General features: G+C 59.7%; 1 protein-coding gene and 1 pseudogene across 1 annotated transcript; both read left to right on the top strand.

Annotated features, from left to right (window-relative positions):
- The window catches only part of LOC144213931 (titin-like), a 43,479-nt pseudogene extending 28,132 nt beyond the window's left edge, over positions 1-15,347 (top strand).
- LOC144213919 (myosin-binding protein C, fast-type-like) lies at positions 4,959-6,124 on the top strand. The gene is made up of 3 exons (XM_077742647.1): positions 4,959-5,088; positions 5,207-5,509; positions 5,595-6,124. The coding sequence occupies exons 1-3, from the start codon at positions 4,959-4,961 to the stop codon at positions 6,122-6,124; spliced, it is 963 nt and encodes a 320-aa protein (XP_077598773.1).
- Positions 15,348-16,107: the final 760 nt, after the last annotated feature.

Genomic DNA, 16,107 nt, shown 5'->3' with positions numbered 1-16,107 from the left:
TCCCTTCTTTGCAGACACTCCGGGGGTATGCCAAGGCGGCATCCAGATCGGCGGGCTGACCGAGGAGTCGTGCACCCTGAGCTGGAAGCCTCCCCTGGAAGACGGGGGCGACGAGGTCTCTCACTACCTGGTGGAGAGGAGAGACACCAACAGACCTGGGTCTTCATGAATGCCGAGTGCAAGGAGCTGACCTGCGCCATCAGAGGCCTGTTCAAGAACACCGAATACTTGTTCAGAGTGCGTGGGATCAACAAGTACGGCGCCGGAGTCCCGCTTGTCTCGGAGCCCGTGCTGGCCAGAAACACCTTCAGTGAGTTCCCCCGTCCGTCCCAGCTCCGTCATACGCTCCGGGGGCGAGCGAGCGACACTCGCCTTCCCACCGGAGTCCTCTTTCCCACCCGGGCCTCGAACAAAGCTCTCTTTTTTTCTCCAGCCGTGCCGAGTCCACCCGGCGCCCCAGAGATCCTGGCGTCCGGAAAGGACTTTGCCAGCGTGGAGTGGCTGAAGCCCGAGAGCGACGGCGGCAGCCCGTTGACCCACTACCTGCTGGAGAGACGGGAGAAGAAGAGCGCCCGCTGGGTGAAGGTGAACAGGAGCGGAGCACACTTGGACACCTCGCTGAAAGTCTCCGGTCTGACGGAAGGGAGCGTTCAGAGCAGTTCAGAGTGACGCCCATCAACAAGGCCGGAGAGAGCCAACCCAGCGAGCTTTCTCTCTACGTCGTGTGCAGAGTGCCGACGTGTGAGTACCCCACCGGGGAGTCGTCTGGGACCCCCTTAGGTCCGACGCCGCCATCCTTTTGGTCATCCCGGCGTTTCCATCTCTTTACCACCGCTGCTCTTTTCCGGTTTAAAGGCACCCCCTCCCCGCCTTCGGCGCCTCGTATCACCGACACGCACGGCGACAGCATCGCCTTGGCCTGGTCTCGTCCCGCCGAAGACGGAGGGGCCGACGTCTTGGGCTACCTGCCGGAACGAAGGAGTGGACCAGGGCCCACCAGAAAACGCTGCGCACCTCCGAGCACACGGTGACCGGACTTTGCTCGGGGAAGAAGTATCGCTTCAGAGCGACCGGCGTCAACATCAACGGCACCGGAGACTTCAGCGAGCACAGTGCCGAGACTGAGCCGACCGAGAGGATCGGTACGTCGCCCGTTCGGGCCAAGGAAGAAAGGCCTCGGAACAACCGGAAGTGGGACGCCGTTAGATACCGGCGTTCCACTTCCATTTGTCGTGACGCCAAGTAGTCGAGTAGCTGGCTCAACTGACCTCATTTGACCTCCGCCCAACAGAAACGCCCGACTTTGACCTGCCCGACGACTTGAAAAAGACCGTCTGCCTGCGTGCCGGCGGCTCCCTCCGCCTCTCTGTTAACGTTAGCGGGCGTCCCGCGCCGACCGTGGCCTGGACCAAGCCGGGCGTCGATCTGAACAACCGGGGCTTCGTGGAGGTCACGCGCAAGTCCACCACGCTCATCGTCGACAAGGTCCACCGCTACGACGCGGGCAAATACACGCTGGTCGCCGAGAACTCTGCCGGGAAGCGGGAAGTCTTTGTGGTGGTCAAAGTCTACGGTGAGCCATCGCCGTCCCTCGTCCGAATGCCGTCGTGGCCGTCTCGGCACTCCTCGGCCGACGACAAACTCTGAATCCTTCCAGACACGCCGGGACCGACGGGAGCCATCCAGGTCAAGGAATTGACCAGAGAAGCCGCCACCATCACCTGGGAAGCGCCCACCGTGGACGGCGGGGAGCCCGTCAACAACTACATCATCGAGAGGCGCGAGGCATCCATGAGGGCCTACAAGACGGTGACCTCCAAGTGCAGCAAGACCTGCTTCAAAATCCAAGGCCTGCTGGAGGGCACGCTGTACTACTTCCGAGTCCTCCCGGAAAACATATACGGCGTGGGCGAGCCTCGCGAGACCCCGGACGTGGTCCTGGTTTGCGAGGTCCCTCACCCGCCGGCAAAACTGGAGGTGACGGACGTCACCAAGAGCAGCGTTTCCTTGGCCTGGGAGAAGCCCGAGCACGACGGGGGCAGCAGAGTGACCGCCTACGTCTTGGAGGCCTGCCAGTTTGGCGGCGACAAATGGATGAAGGTGGCCTCGCTGAAGATGACCGACTTTGAGCACACGGTGGAGAAGCTGAACGAGAAGGAGCAGTACTCCTTCCGAATCAAAGCCGTCAACAGCCTGGTGGCGCCCGTGACCGTGCAAGAGCAAAGAGGTGAGCGCTGGGGTGAACCCCAAATGTTTACTGGCTCTCTGCAGTCCTTGGCCTTTTTTTTTGTAATCCTTTGATTTGTCTCTGCCAGTCATGCCCGCAGTGGATTTCAGCAGCCTCCCCCAGAAGAGCATTCACGTGCTGGCCGGCAAGACGCTGGAGCTCCACCTGCCCATTGTCGGCAGGCCTCCCCCGTCCTGCCTCTGGTTCCTCGGTGAGGACAGGATCAAAATCACCGAGCGTGTCAAGATCCAGAGCGGCGGCAAGTTTTCCAAACTCACCGTCTCGGACGCAACCATCGCCGACACCGGCGACTACGCCCTGGAGCTGAAGAACGCCGTCGGGGTCACCACCGAGGTCGTCCGAGTTGTCGTCCTCTGTAAGGAAAGCTTTCATTTGTCGTAACCCGAGCCGGACGTGGCGCCGGCTTTGGGACGAGCGGGTGGCTTGGAACTGACGGAATATCCTCCCTTCTCAGCCAAACCCGACCAACCCCAAGGAGCCATCCGATTGGACGAGATCGACGCCACCTCCGTCACCTGTAGCTGGGATCCCCCTCTCAGGGACGGCGGGGCTCCCGTCAGCGGCTACGTGGTGGAGCAGCGAGACGCCCACTGACCGGGCTGGGTGCCCATTTGTGGGTCGGTCAGCCGACCCACCTTCAAATTTCACAACCTGATCGAGGGAGACGAGTACGTCTTCCGCGCGGCCGCCTTCAATCGCTACGGCGTGGGGGAATTCTCGCAGTCTGGCATCGTCACCTGCAAGAGCTTGACAAGTAAGTGCTCCTCCTCTATGGCCGTGAAGGCCGCCACCCCTTTTGGGAGGGGGCGGGCTGGCGTTAGCCCGTTCACCCGCACTCGCCTGACACCGACCGGTAGACAGCAGGGCTGTGGAGAGAAAAATGCGTCCTTATGGTACCACGTGCGTCGTTATGGTACCACGTGCGTCGTGCGTAACCCCCTTAACCCGCTGCCCTCCAAGCTAGGCGTGGACAGAAGCCAACCCGCTGTCCATCTTCAACAGATGTTTCCGGATCTCCCGGACGACCCACCGTCTTTGACGTTTCACGCGACGGAATGACCGTGGCGTGGAACCCGCCGGAAGAGGACGGCGGACTGGAGGTTTCCGGTTATATCATTGAGCGCAAAGAAGTCAGGTCTGACAAATGGGTGCGAGCCAACAGGAATCCCATCACCATGACCAGATACCGCTCGACAGAGTTAACTGAAGGTCTGAAGTACGAGCACAGAATTCTGGCCGTCAACGCCCGCGGAATAAGCAAACCGAGTTTGCCTTCCAAACCGGCGGTGGCAGCGGATCCCATTGGTGAGAGACCGCCCAAATCCCCCCCGTCTCATTGAAAGAATCTGGTGGGAGTCGGTAAAAAAAGAAGAAGGATTTTGCACTCCAAAAATGTGAGTTTTTTTTGTTGTTTTCTCGGTCAGATCCACCCGGTTGTCCGCAGAACCCTCGGATTACAGAAACCACCAAGTCGTCCGTATCGTTGGCCTGGAGTCCCCCCGATGACGAGGGAGACGCAAAAGTGGACGGCTACCTGATCGAGATGCAGAAGGCGGGCACCGTGGCTTGGCTCAAATGCAACACCACTCCGTCTCTGATTTGCGAGTACACTTTGTCCAACATGCCGCAAGGAGACCAGTTCAAATTCCGAGTGCTGGCCTGCAACGCCGGCGGTTGCGGCGAGGCCGCCGAAGTACCCGGGACCGTCTCGGTCACCGAGATGTCGGGTGAGCCGGCGCGCCGGGCACCGTCCAAACGCCTGGTCTTCGGCCAGCTGGGCCAAAAGTCTCACGCCGTGTTCTGCTCCCACAGAACCTCCCGATTATGAACTGGAGCTGAAATACAAGGATGTGTACGTGGTTCGCCACGGCGGCGTGGTCCGGCTCTCCCTCCCCGTCAAGGGAAAACCTCCCCCGAATTGCTCGTGGTCCAAGGACGGCGCGGTCGTGTCCAACAGGGCCATGGTGGCGCACACCGAGGACACCAGCGAACTGGTGATCAAAGGGGCCGAGAGGACCGACTCGGGTGTTTACGAGCTCCTCCTTCAGAACAAAGTGGGCAAGAAGAAGGCCCAAATTAAGGTCAACGTCATCGGCCGCCCCGGCGCCGCCGAAGGACCGTTGACCTACGAGGAAATCCAGGCAAACTCGGTGAAATTGTCCTGGGGGGTGCCCGGCGACAACGGCGGCGCCGAGATACTGGGCTACATCGTGGAACGGGGGGAGGTGTGCAGGAACGCCTGGTACACCGTGGACGGCAGGGTGACCGATACTCAGCTAGTGGTCAAAGGCCTGAAGGAGGGGACAGAATACCACTTCAAGGTTACCGCCGAGAACACTTACGGCATTGGTCCCTCTCTGAAGTCGGCGCAGCCGCTGGTTCCCCGGACTCCGCTCTGTAAGTATAGAGTAGAAGTGAATCACCGGCCCCCCGTGAGTCCCGTGAGTCGTTGACGTCTGCTCTGCCAAACAGGCCCGCCGGAACCCTCCGGCGCTCCGCCCGAGATCATGGATTTCACCAAGAACTCGGTGGCACTGGCCTGGTCCCGACCAAAGGACGACGGGGGTTCTCGCGTCACGGGTTACTACTTGGAGTACAAGGAGGTGGCCTCCGAGCAATGGCGCCATCACTCCGCCCGGATTCTCTCCACCATGTTCACGCTGTCCGGACTCACAGAGGACGTGTGCGAGCCAACAGGAATCCCATCACCATGACCAGATACCGCTCGACAGAGTTAACTGAAGGTCTGAAGTACGAGCACAGAATTCTGGCCGTCAACGCCCGCGGAATAAGCAAACCGAGTTTGCCTTCCAAACCGGCGGTGGCAGCGGATCCCATTGGTGAGAGACCGCCCAAATCCCCCCCGTCTCATTGAAAGAATCTGGTGGGAGTCGGTAAAAAAAAAGAAGGATTTTGCACTCCAAAAATGTGAGTTTTTTTTGTTGTTTTCTCGGTCAGATCCACCCGGTTGTCCGCAGAACCCTCGGATTACAGAAACCACCAAGTCGTCCGTATCGTTGGCCTGGAGTCCCCCCGATGACGAGGGAGACGCAAAAGTGGACGGCTACCTGATCGAGATGCAGAAGGCGGGCACCGTGGCTTGGCTCAAATGCAACACCACTCCGTCTCTGATTTGCGAGTACACTTTGTCCAACATGCCGCAAGGAGACCAGTTCAAATTCCGAGTGCTGGCCTGCAACGCCGGCGGTTGCGGCGAGGCCGCCGAAGTACCCGGGACCGTCTCGGTCACCGAGATGTCGGGTGAGCCGGCGCGCCGGGCACCGTCCAAACGCCTGGTCTTCGGCCAGCTGGGCCAAAAGTCTCACGCCTTGTTCTACTCCCACAGAACCTCCCGATTATGAACTGGAGCTGAAATACAAGGATGTGTACGTGGTTCGCCACGGCGGCGTGGTCCGGCTCTCCCTCCCCGTCAAGGGAAAACCTCCCCCGAATTGCTCGTGGTCCAAGGACGGCGCGGTCGTGTCCAACAGGGCCATGGTGGCGCACACCGAGGACACCAGCGAACTGGTGATCAAAGGGGCCGAGAGGACCGACTCGGGTGTTTACGAGCTCCTCCTTCAGAACAAAGTGGGCAAGAAGAAGGCCCAAATTAAGGTCAACGTCATCGGCCGCCCCGGCGCCGCCGAAGGACCGTTGACCTACGAGGAAATCCAGGCAAACTCGGTGAAATTGTCCTGGGGGGTGCCCGGCGACAACGGCGGCGCCGAGATACTGGGCTACATCGTGGAACGGGGGGAGGTGTGCAGGAACGCCTGGTACATCGTGGACGGCAGGGTGACCGATACTCAGCTAGTGGTCAAAGGCCTGAAGGAGGGGACAGAATACCACTTCAAGGTTACCGCCGAGAACACTTAAGGCATCGGTCCCTCTCTGAAGTCGGCGCAGCCGCTGGTTCCCCGGACTCCGCTCTGTAAGTATAGAGTAGAAGTGAATCACCGGCCCCCCGTGAGTCCCGTGAGTCGTTGACGTCTGCTCTGCCAAACAGGCCCGCCGGAACCCTCCGGCGCTCCGCCCGAGATCATGAATTTCACCAAGAACTCGGTGGCACTGGCCTGGTCCCGACCAAAGGACGACGGGGGTTCTCGCGTCACGGGTTACTACTTGGAGTACAAGGAGGTGGCCTCCGAGCAATGGCGCCGTCACTCCGCCCGGATTCTCTCCACCATGTTCACGCTGTACGGACTCACAGAGGACGTGGACTATCATTTCCGCGTGGTCGCCCTCAACGATATCGGCGAGAGCGAGGCCGGACCCGCCTCCGATTCCGTCGTGTGCAAAGATCCCTTCGGTGAGTACCGCTCCCACGTGCCAAGTGGCGGACTAAGCCTAGAGCACGTCCGCTAGAGTGTATTACAAAATGGTTTTTTTTTGGTTTTTTTTGTTGCAGATAAGCCTGGCCAGCCGGGCGAAATTGATACGACGCAAGTGACCAACAACACCATAAGCATTCACTGGCAAGCTCCAGAATGTGATGGTGGGAAGGAGGTCCTGGGATACTGGCTGGAATGTAGGAAGTCCACCGAAAGTAGCTGGCAGAAATGCAACAAGCAGAGGCTGAAAGAACAGGAGTTCACCATGCGCGGTCTGTCCGAAGCCACCGAATACGAGTTCAGAGTGTATGCCGAGAACGAGACGGGAATTAGCAGACCACGACGAAGCGCCGCTTGCGTCAAGACCAAACTGAGCGGTGCGTATAATAACCCCCGCGGCGGAGACGGCGCCGTGGGTAGGCGTCACGACAACGAGCTGACAGTTAACATTTGGTTTCTGCCCCCCCCCGTCCGCATGGCCCGCACAGGTGAAACCAAACCCAGTCTCAGAAAGAAAATGGACGAAGTCACCGAAAAACTGGGCCAGCCCGCCGTCATGAAGTGCCAGATTATCGGCAGGCCCATGCCCGAGATCCGGTGGTACCACGCGGGCAAGGAGATTGCCGAGTCGCGCAAATACGAGATGAGCTCCAACGGCCGCAACCACTCCCTTTCCATCACGACCGACTGACAGGAGGACGAGGGAGCGTACACCTGCAAGGCCAGCAATGATGCCGGAGAAGCGGAAAGCACGGGAACGCTGGTCTTGGAAGCGGCTGCGGCCTTCAGCGCCGACCACCCGCTCAAGAGCACCTACTACGCCGGTCTGGGAACGACCCTTCGCATCCACGCCGCCTACGTTGGCCGCCCCGTGCCCAAGATTACATGGCTCCACGAAGCCAAGACCCTGGAGGACTCGGACGACATTAGCATCGAGAGCACCGAGCATTACACCCACCTGGTCATCAAGAACGTGCAGCGCAGAGTCCACGGAGGAAAATACAGGATCCGACTGCACAACCACTTTGGCCGGGCCGACGCCGCCTTCAACGTGGAAATCCACGGTACGTGGCCGCCGTTACATTCCAGAGTCGCCCTGGTTGCATTCCAGAGTGGCCGCCGCTGACCACGCCGATTGCGTTTGTCGCGCAGACAAGCCTGACGCGCCCCAGGGTCCCATCGTTCTGGAGGCCCTCCTGAAGAACTCGGTGATCATCGGCTGGAAGGTCCCCAAGGACGACGGGGGTTGCACTGTCACCAACTACATCGTGGAGAAGCGCCAAGACAGGGAAGGAAGCCAGTGGGAGTTGGTGTCCATCTCGGTGAACGGCACGTCTTGCCGGGTGCCCAACCTTATTTCTTCCGGGTCTATGCCCAGAATCGCTATGGCAACAGCAACCCCCTGGAACTGGCCTCGCCTATTGTCATCAAGACCCAATTGGTTGCGTTCGCGTCGGGCAAAAAGAAAATAGTTTCAAAAAAAAAAAAAAAAAAGCCAGGACAAATCGTGGCCTGTTTGACTGACCAACGGCTGTCGTTTTTCCACAGAGAAACCATCTGCGCCTCTGGCAGTGGTGGTTTCTGCCATCACCAAGGACTCCTGCGTGCTTTCCTGGAAGCCTCCGCTCAGCGACGGCGGCTCCAAAATCAAGAGCTATTGCCTGGAGAGACGGTCTTCTCCGTCAAGCATTTGTCGGAGGGCGCCGAGTACGTGTTCCGGGTCAAGTGCGAGAACCTCGGGGGACAGAGTGACTACAGCGAGGAGAGTGGCGCCATCGTGCCGGCCACGGCCGTCGACGTCCGCGCGCCCGCTTTCAGGGAGGAGCTGAGGAACATGAGCGTGAAGTACAAGAGCAACGCCACGCTGGTCTGCAAGATCACGGGACAACCCAAACCCGTGATCAAATGGTTCCGACGAGGAAAGGAGATGTGTTCGGATGGAACCAAGATCAAGATCCAGGAATTCAAGGGAGGTTACCACCAATTGGTCGTCGCCCAAGCTGACGAGGAGGACTCCACCATCTACCAGATCAGGGCCACTAACCAAGGAGGGTCCATTTGCGCTACCGTCTCTCTGGATGTCGAAGGTAAGCACACCAGTCACTAGTGCATTCTATTTCTCTCTCTCTCTGTCTCTCTCTCTCCGTCTCTCTCTCTCTCCGTCTCTCTCTCTCTCTCTCTCTCTCTCTCTCTCTCTCTCTCTCTCTCTCTCTCTGTCTACACCTTTCCCCGTTGGTCTCCGGCCACTGCTTCTTGGCCCGGCGCGTTGTTCTCCTCGCATTGACCGCCTCTTTTTTCTCTGTGAGCAGTTCCTGCTAAGATCAACTCCCCAAGAACCTGAAGGACAAAGAAGCTATTCCTGCCCTGCGAGGAGAGATGGTCAACATCAAGATACCTTTCGGAGGCAAGCCGGATCCGGTCATCACCTGGCAGAAGGGGCAAGATCTCATCGACAGCAACGGCCACTACCAAGTCATCGTCACGTGATCTTTCACTTCTCTGCTCTTCCCCAACGGCGTGGAGAAGAAGGACGCCGGCTTTTACATCGTCTGCGCCAAGAACCGATTTGGAATCGATCAGCAGACGGTGGAGCTGGATGTGGCGGATGTGCCCGACGCCCCCAGGGGCGTCCAAGCCAGCGACGTCTCCAGAGACTCGGTGGCCCTGAACTGGGTGGCTCCGGCCAACGACGGCGGCAGCAAGGTCGTCAGCTACGTCATCGAGAAGTGCCCCACCACCTCGGAGCGGTGGGAGCGCGTGGCTCAATCTCGCGACACCCGCTACACGGTGGTGGGCCTCTTCGGAGGGACCGGCTACCAGTTCAGGGTCATCGCCGAGAACAAGTTTGGACAGAGCGCGCCGTCCGAGGCCGGCGGCCCCGTCGTGACCAAGGAGGACAAATCCAGGGTGCTGCTGTACGACAGGGAGGTGGACGAGGCGGGGCACGTTCCCAGGGGCAAAGCGCCGCACTCGGACGCAAAGAACCTGCACGGCAAATTCGCCATCGCCGAAGAGCTGGGAAGGGGTCAGTTTGCCATCGTCCACCGTTGCGTGAGCGTCGGCTCCGACAAGACCTACATGGCCAAATTTGTCAAGGTCCGGGGTGCCGATCAGGCCCTGGTCAAGAAGGAAATTGCCACGCTCAACCTGGCCAGGCACGCCAACTTCCTCCTCCTCCACGAGTCCTTTGAGAGCCCCGAGGAGCTGGTGATGATCTACGACTTTGTCTCGGGCGCGGACATCTTCGTGCGCCTCCACGCCGCCGACTTTGAGCTCAACGAGCGAGAAATTGCCAATTACCTCCGGCAGATTTGCTCGGCCCTGCACTTCCTGCACGCTCAGAGCTACGGGCATTTCGATGTCCGCCCCGAGAACGTGGTGTACGAGACCAGAAGCGGCAGCCGCGTCAAAATCATCGAGTTGGGCCAGTCCAGGCACCTGACGCCCGGAGAGCAGATCAAGATCCAGTACACCACCGCCGAGTACGCCGCCCCCGAGATCCACCGTGGCGATGCCGTGAGCGCCGTCACCGACATGTGGTCGGTGGGCGTCCTGGCCTACGTGCTCCTCTGCGGGCTCAACCCCTTTGCGGCCGAGACCCACCAGCAGATGATCGACAACATTTCCAACGCCGCCTACGGTTACGACGACGAATCCTTCCAGCGAGTTAGCGTGGAAGCCATGGACCTTACGGACCACCTGATGACCAAAGAGCGCAAGCACCGCATGACCTCCGCCGAGGCGCTGGCGCACCCGTGGCTCTCCGCCCCCCCGGAAAGTCTGAGCGGGAGAAGCATCCCCAGCGACAGACACGGGCGGTACTACCGGGCCGCCGCCAAGAAGGAATGGAGCACGGTGGTCTCTGCGGCCCGTGTGGCCAGCGGTGGCTCGGTCAGATCCCAACGCGGAGTGCTGGTGGCCAAGGTGAAGATCGCGCCCTTCGAGCACGGACCGGTGGGAGGCCAGCTGGGCCACCGGGCGGCCGCCGAGGGCGACGACGTCAAGTTCGTCTGCAACATCGACAACTACGACGGCGCCACCGAAGTCACTTGGTACTGCGGCGTCAGGCAGCTGGAAGCCGGCGACAAGTACGCCGTCCACTACGAGGACGGCACGGCCACCCTGGCCGTAGCCGGCGTGACCAGGGCCGACGACGGCACGTACAGGTGCAAGGTGGTCAATGAGTACGGCGAAGACAGCGTCTACGGCGAGCTGTTTGTGGACGGCGTCCGCTCCTACCGCCGCTTCTTCACCGCCCGCGCCATCAAGAGGACCAAGCGGCGAATGGACGCGGCCCGAATGCTTCAGAAGTCGCCCGAGTTCACCCTGCCCCTTGTCAACCACCGGGCCCACGTGGGCGAGGACGTGCGCTTCAGCGTGACCGTCACCGTGCACCCCGAGCCCCGTGTGACCTGGCACAAATCGGGCCAGAGGCTGATCCCGGGAGAGGACGACAAAAAGTACACCTTCCTCAGCGACAAGGGCCTGTACCAGCTCATCGTCCGCGCGGTGGACCACGACGACGACGCCGAATACAGCGTGACGGCCCGCAACAAGTACGGGGACGACAGCTGCAAGGCCCATCTCACCGTGGTCCCTCGGCCCAAACTGGCCGACCTCACCCTCAGGCCCATGTTCAAGCGTCTCCTGGCCAACGTGGAGTGCAAGGAAGGCCAGGACGTTCGCTTCGAGATCCGGGTGTCGGGCCGCCCCGCACTCAAGTGGGAAAAGGACGGCACGCCCGTGGCCTTCGGCCCGTCTATCCAACTGGTCCACGAAGGCTTGGATTACTTCATTCTACACGTGAGAGACACTCTGCCCGAAGACTCGGGCCTGTACAGGGTGACCGCCACCAATTCGGCCGGATCGGCCAGTTGCCAGGCCACGCTTCGGGTGGAACGGGTCGCTCGTGTCAAGAGGGACGACGAGAGCGGACCGAGGCAGGATCCGGGCTGGGCTCAAAAGGAAGCGCTGGACAAGAAGGTGCGGCTTCATCAGATTTTGACCGACACCGTGGTCCTCCCTCTGCCGCCGGCCGCGGCGCAGGCGGTCAGGGAGGCGGCCACCGCCTACAAGCCCGCCGTGGCCACTAAGAAGAGCGAAAAGACCCAGGCCCAGGTGAAGCTGGAGAAAGCGAAGAGAAAGAAACGGGCCGACGAGAAGAGACTGTGCATGCCCTACGACGTGCCGGCGCCGCGGCCCCTCGACCCGCTGGCGGTGGAAGAGGACATGGGGATCAAACACTTCCGGCCTCTCTCCGACATGAAGTGGTACAGGAAACTCAGGGACCAGTACGAGTTCCCCGAGCCCCTGGAGAAAGTCCAACGCAAGAGGATGAAGCCGATTCGTCTCTCCAGGTGGGAGCGCTTCTACGAGGTGCCCGTGAGGATCAAAGACCAGTACAAGCCAAAGTGGCGCATCCCCTCGGCCACCCGGGACGACCTGGAGACGGTCAGGCCCTCCAGGCGCCGCACGCCTTCCCCAGGAACCGACTTCTACCGCCGAGTGCGAAGAAGGTCGCTGGGCGACCTGTCGGACGAGGAGCTGCTGCTGCTGCCGGTCGGCGAATATCTGTCCGTCAAGAGGACGGAGGAGGAGCGCCTTCGCCTGGAGGTGGGAGAGCCGGAGCTCGGCTACTCGGCCTCCCCGCCCGGCCTGAGCCCCGTGCGCTTCCGAGCGTCGTCGCCCGTCAGGGTGCGCGCCGTCGTCGACCGGGAGACGGAAGCCGGCCCCAGCTACCAATCCTACCGAATTCTTTCCAAACACGAAGCCGGCCCCAGCTTCCTCGACCTGCGTCAGCGCCACGACAAGGCCACGTACAAACCTCCCGGACAGAAGCAGAGAGTGTACGAAGACAGAGAGGATCAGGAGCTACTCCGACCTCACGCCACCGCCCACAGAATCACCACCTACAAGAGCCAACTCAAGCGAATGGAGTTGGAGGAGAAGAGCCAAAGTTTTCAAAAGGACACCCGCCGCGTGGCGGTGGCGGTGGCGGCGGCGGCGGCAAGAGCTTCGGAGGCCACCTGGTCCGAGCACGTGACGTTTCAGGCCGCCGAATATATCCCCAAAGTTGTCAAGAAGCTCCCTGAGGCGGAGAGCGAAACTCCCCGCTGGGAAAAGCCGGTGGTGTCGGAGTCTGCCTTGCCCCAGGTGGATTTTCTCTCCCGCTACGAGGAGAGAAAGCAGACGCTCAGGTCTGAGCGGAGATGCGTCCAGCCAACGCCGGAGTCTCCTTTCAGCCTGGACCACGTCCTGCGCATGGGCATCCGCTTGCGCTCTCAACGCGTGGCCGCCGGTTCCGACGCCCGTTTCACCCTCAACGTCCAAGCCAAACCGGAGCCCAGAGTCAAGTGGTTTCACGACGGCAAAGATGTGGTGCCGGGCGCCAAATACCGCATCGCCAACTCGGGCGGACTGCTGACGCTCCAGATCAACGACTGCGTGACCACAGACGCCGGCACCTACTCGGTGGTGTGCGGAAACATCAAAGGGGAGATCTCCGACAGCGCCACTTTGGACGTGGTGGAGAGATACGCCGCCTTCTCTTGCGCCCGCGGGGACGAGGAGCCGCCGTCATGCCGTCCCGCCGATCCCACCCGACCGGACGCCTACCTCATCTCGTCGACGACCGCCGAGGAATCGCCGGCCCAATCCGTGGGGGTGGTGGAGAGAGCGCGGCCCGCCCAAATCCTGAACACGCCGCAGTCTCTGAGTGTCGAGGAGGGAGATCCCGCCAGATTCACCTGCGACCTGGACGGTGACCCGGCTCCTTCCGTGGCGTGGCTTCGCGGGGGCGTGGAGCTGGGGTCCTCTGCCCGTCACCGTGTCGTCTCCACGCGGTACGGCTCCTCCCTTGAGATCTTGTCCGTGCTGGTGTCCGACCAAGGAAGTTATACTTTAATGGCAGTAAATCCCGCCGGTAAGCAGGAAGCCCATTTTACTCTGACTGTTGGAAAATCCCAGTCCCGGCAAAAAGTGACGGCCTTCCCGAGAGTCGCCTCTCCCGAAGCCGAGTGCCCCGAACCTGTCGAGAGCGGGCGGCCGATGGAGTCTCTCTCCTCTCCTGAACCGGTCAAGACGCCGCAGCGGATCAAGTCCCCCGAAGATGTCCAAACGCCGCAGCGGATCAAGTCCCCCGAAGATGTCCAAACGCCGCAACGGATCAAGTCCCCCGAACCGGTCAAAACGCCGACACGGATCAAGTCCCCCGAACCCGTCAAAACGGCGACACGCATCAAGTCCCCCGAACCCGTCAAAACGCCGACACGCATCAAGTCCCCCGAACCGGTCAAAAGCCCGCAAAGGATGAAGTCCCCGGAGGCCGTCAAGTCGCCTGGCGCCAAATCTCCGCCGCCGCCTTCCGTTGCTGAAATCAAATCATTGAAAGGAGCGGCATCGGGGTTAGGGTTCAAGGACAACTCGGCCGTGAGTATTTTCCTTTTTCTGCGCTCCAACGTTGCCAGTCGCCTCCTCCCCGTTCTTCACGTGGCCCCGGTCCTTCGCAGGTTTCGGCCACATCCGACTTGACCACGAGCCGCACCGACGAGGCCTACTCTGTGGAGATACGCGGAGCGACGGCAGCGGACAGCGGAAAATACACCGTGGAGGCCAGAAACCAGCTGGGTCAGTATTGGTCCACTTCCGCTTTCAACCTCCTCGGTAAGTAGTTACAATTGTGACGCCACGGAAAACGTACCCGCCGGCAAACGTGCTGTTCCCATTCCCGCAGGCCATGCAGAAGAAGCCACCCAAGAGACGACACACCTGGAACAAAAAGCCGAAGCTTTCTCAACCTCTTCCGTCCAGGTGAAGACCACGGCCACGCGCTCCACCACTTTTAGCTCCACCGAGACAAAGAGCGTGCGCGTGGAAGCCTCCTCTTCTATCTCGCAGAGCCAGCGTGCAGCCGAACTTAGCTTCTTGTAAATAGGAACTTTTTTGTACCAAATTTGACATTCATGGAGTGACATTCGCATTCATGGATTGACATTCACATTCATGGATTGACATTAGTCCATCGTCCAACTAGCGTCTCGAATTGTTTTGAAACACGACAACACTTTTGCAGTTCCGTGTACATAATGTATATAGCCGGATCGGACGGTTATGCCAAATGTCTGCCTTGTTATTTCTAGCAAGAATATGAAGTGAAAGAGTGAACGCAAATGCGCTTCAGCGGGGGAAAGTCCCACACGGAACGAATACCCCGGCAAGCGTGGAAACCAAATCCCTGCGCCTCAACGCTACGTTGATGTCTAAGATGGCCTCGGCGGGTGGAGCGTCTCCCCGCCAAAGTTCAATCACCGGTGAAAGCAACCTCTGCTTTTTTTGACTCGTGTCGCCATTACCGTTTCCCGCCAAGGCGAGACCCCCAGCGCCACTTGCGTCACCCTCGCGTGAGAGGCCTCGGCGGATCTCACTCTTGCTTTGGCTCGGAGCGACCATTCATTTTGTGACCAGCGGAGCGCGCAAGTGGCCTGCTCTTTCCCCTTGACATAGTGGCGCCGCTCCCGCCCGCAATGGTCCCCGGGGCCTTTTCCCAGCCTGGTTGCCCGACTATATCTGGGGGCAGTATAGTGGCGTACCCTCTCGGAGGATCTGGCTCGTTAGCGTGTTTGTGTGTGTGTGTGTGTGTGTAGCTTTCAGTCGGCATTGCCTCGTGCGCCTGCCGGCGGAAGCTTTTTTTTTCTTCTTCTTTTCTTTACTTGGTCCTCCTTGAGTGTTTGTTTGTCGTTTTGTTTTAATAAAGCATGATTTCAGCACCACACATTCTCTGGCCTGTTTTCTGACCAAAATACTGTGAATCACTTCTGGGTGGCGCTGTCAGGAGCGCCCAGTTTTGTCCCTCCTTGTTGGGTCCGAAATAACAGATCAACGCAATTACCAACCGTGCATCAAGGAAAAACGAGGCAGAGACTGTGTTATATTTTAAAGGCACCGGCCGGCGGAAGAGAGGTCGAGGCGCGAGGTGGTATCTCGCGCTCGGCTCGGTGGTTCTCTCTTATCTTTTCGAGGTGGAGGATGCCTTTATTGAATTTCAGCATGATGTCACGGAAAAGTACAGAAGTTGAGATTATAGGCATCATGGAAAAATACAACAGTTGAACACTGAGGCGAGTTGAGAAGATATTATAGACATCATGGAAGAGCATAAGATGAGGACAGAGATTATAGACGGGGTGTTCTTTAGAAATGCACATTATATTAAGACTCCTGTTTTAAGCAACTTCACACTCCTGGCCTGCAACGACACCAAGGAGGTCACCTCGGAGCAGGCCGCGGCGTCCTTGTCATCGGGCTCCTCTGCGTCCGGCGACGGCAACTGGACGGCCGAGGCCAAAGTCACGCTCACACCTTTCATCAACGGAGGTACGTGTGCGCCACAACACCATGTCCAGAAACCGTTACCTGCACTTTTTTTATCAAATCATCTTTGTGTCATGAGAAAAAGCCAAGGTGGAGCCCATCTATTCGCCACGCTCATCTGTTGCTCACACGATCGTCACTGTCCCGTGTTCCCGTTAG

The sequence above is a fragment of the Stigmatopora nigra genome, chromosome 20 (assembly GCF_051989575.1).
Source record: "Stigmatopora nigra isolate UIUO_SnigA chromosome 20, RoL_Snig_1.1, whole genome shotgun sequence".
NCBI classification, from domain to species: Eukaryota; Metazoa; Chordata; class Actinopteri; order Syngnathiformes; family Syngnathidae; genus Stigmatopora; species Stigmatopora nigra.
Note: the sequence above shows the minus strand (reverse complement) of the source record. Positions and strands in the feature narration are given on the sequence as shown.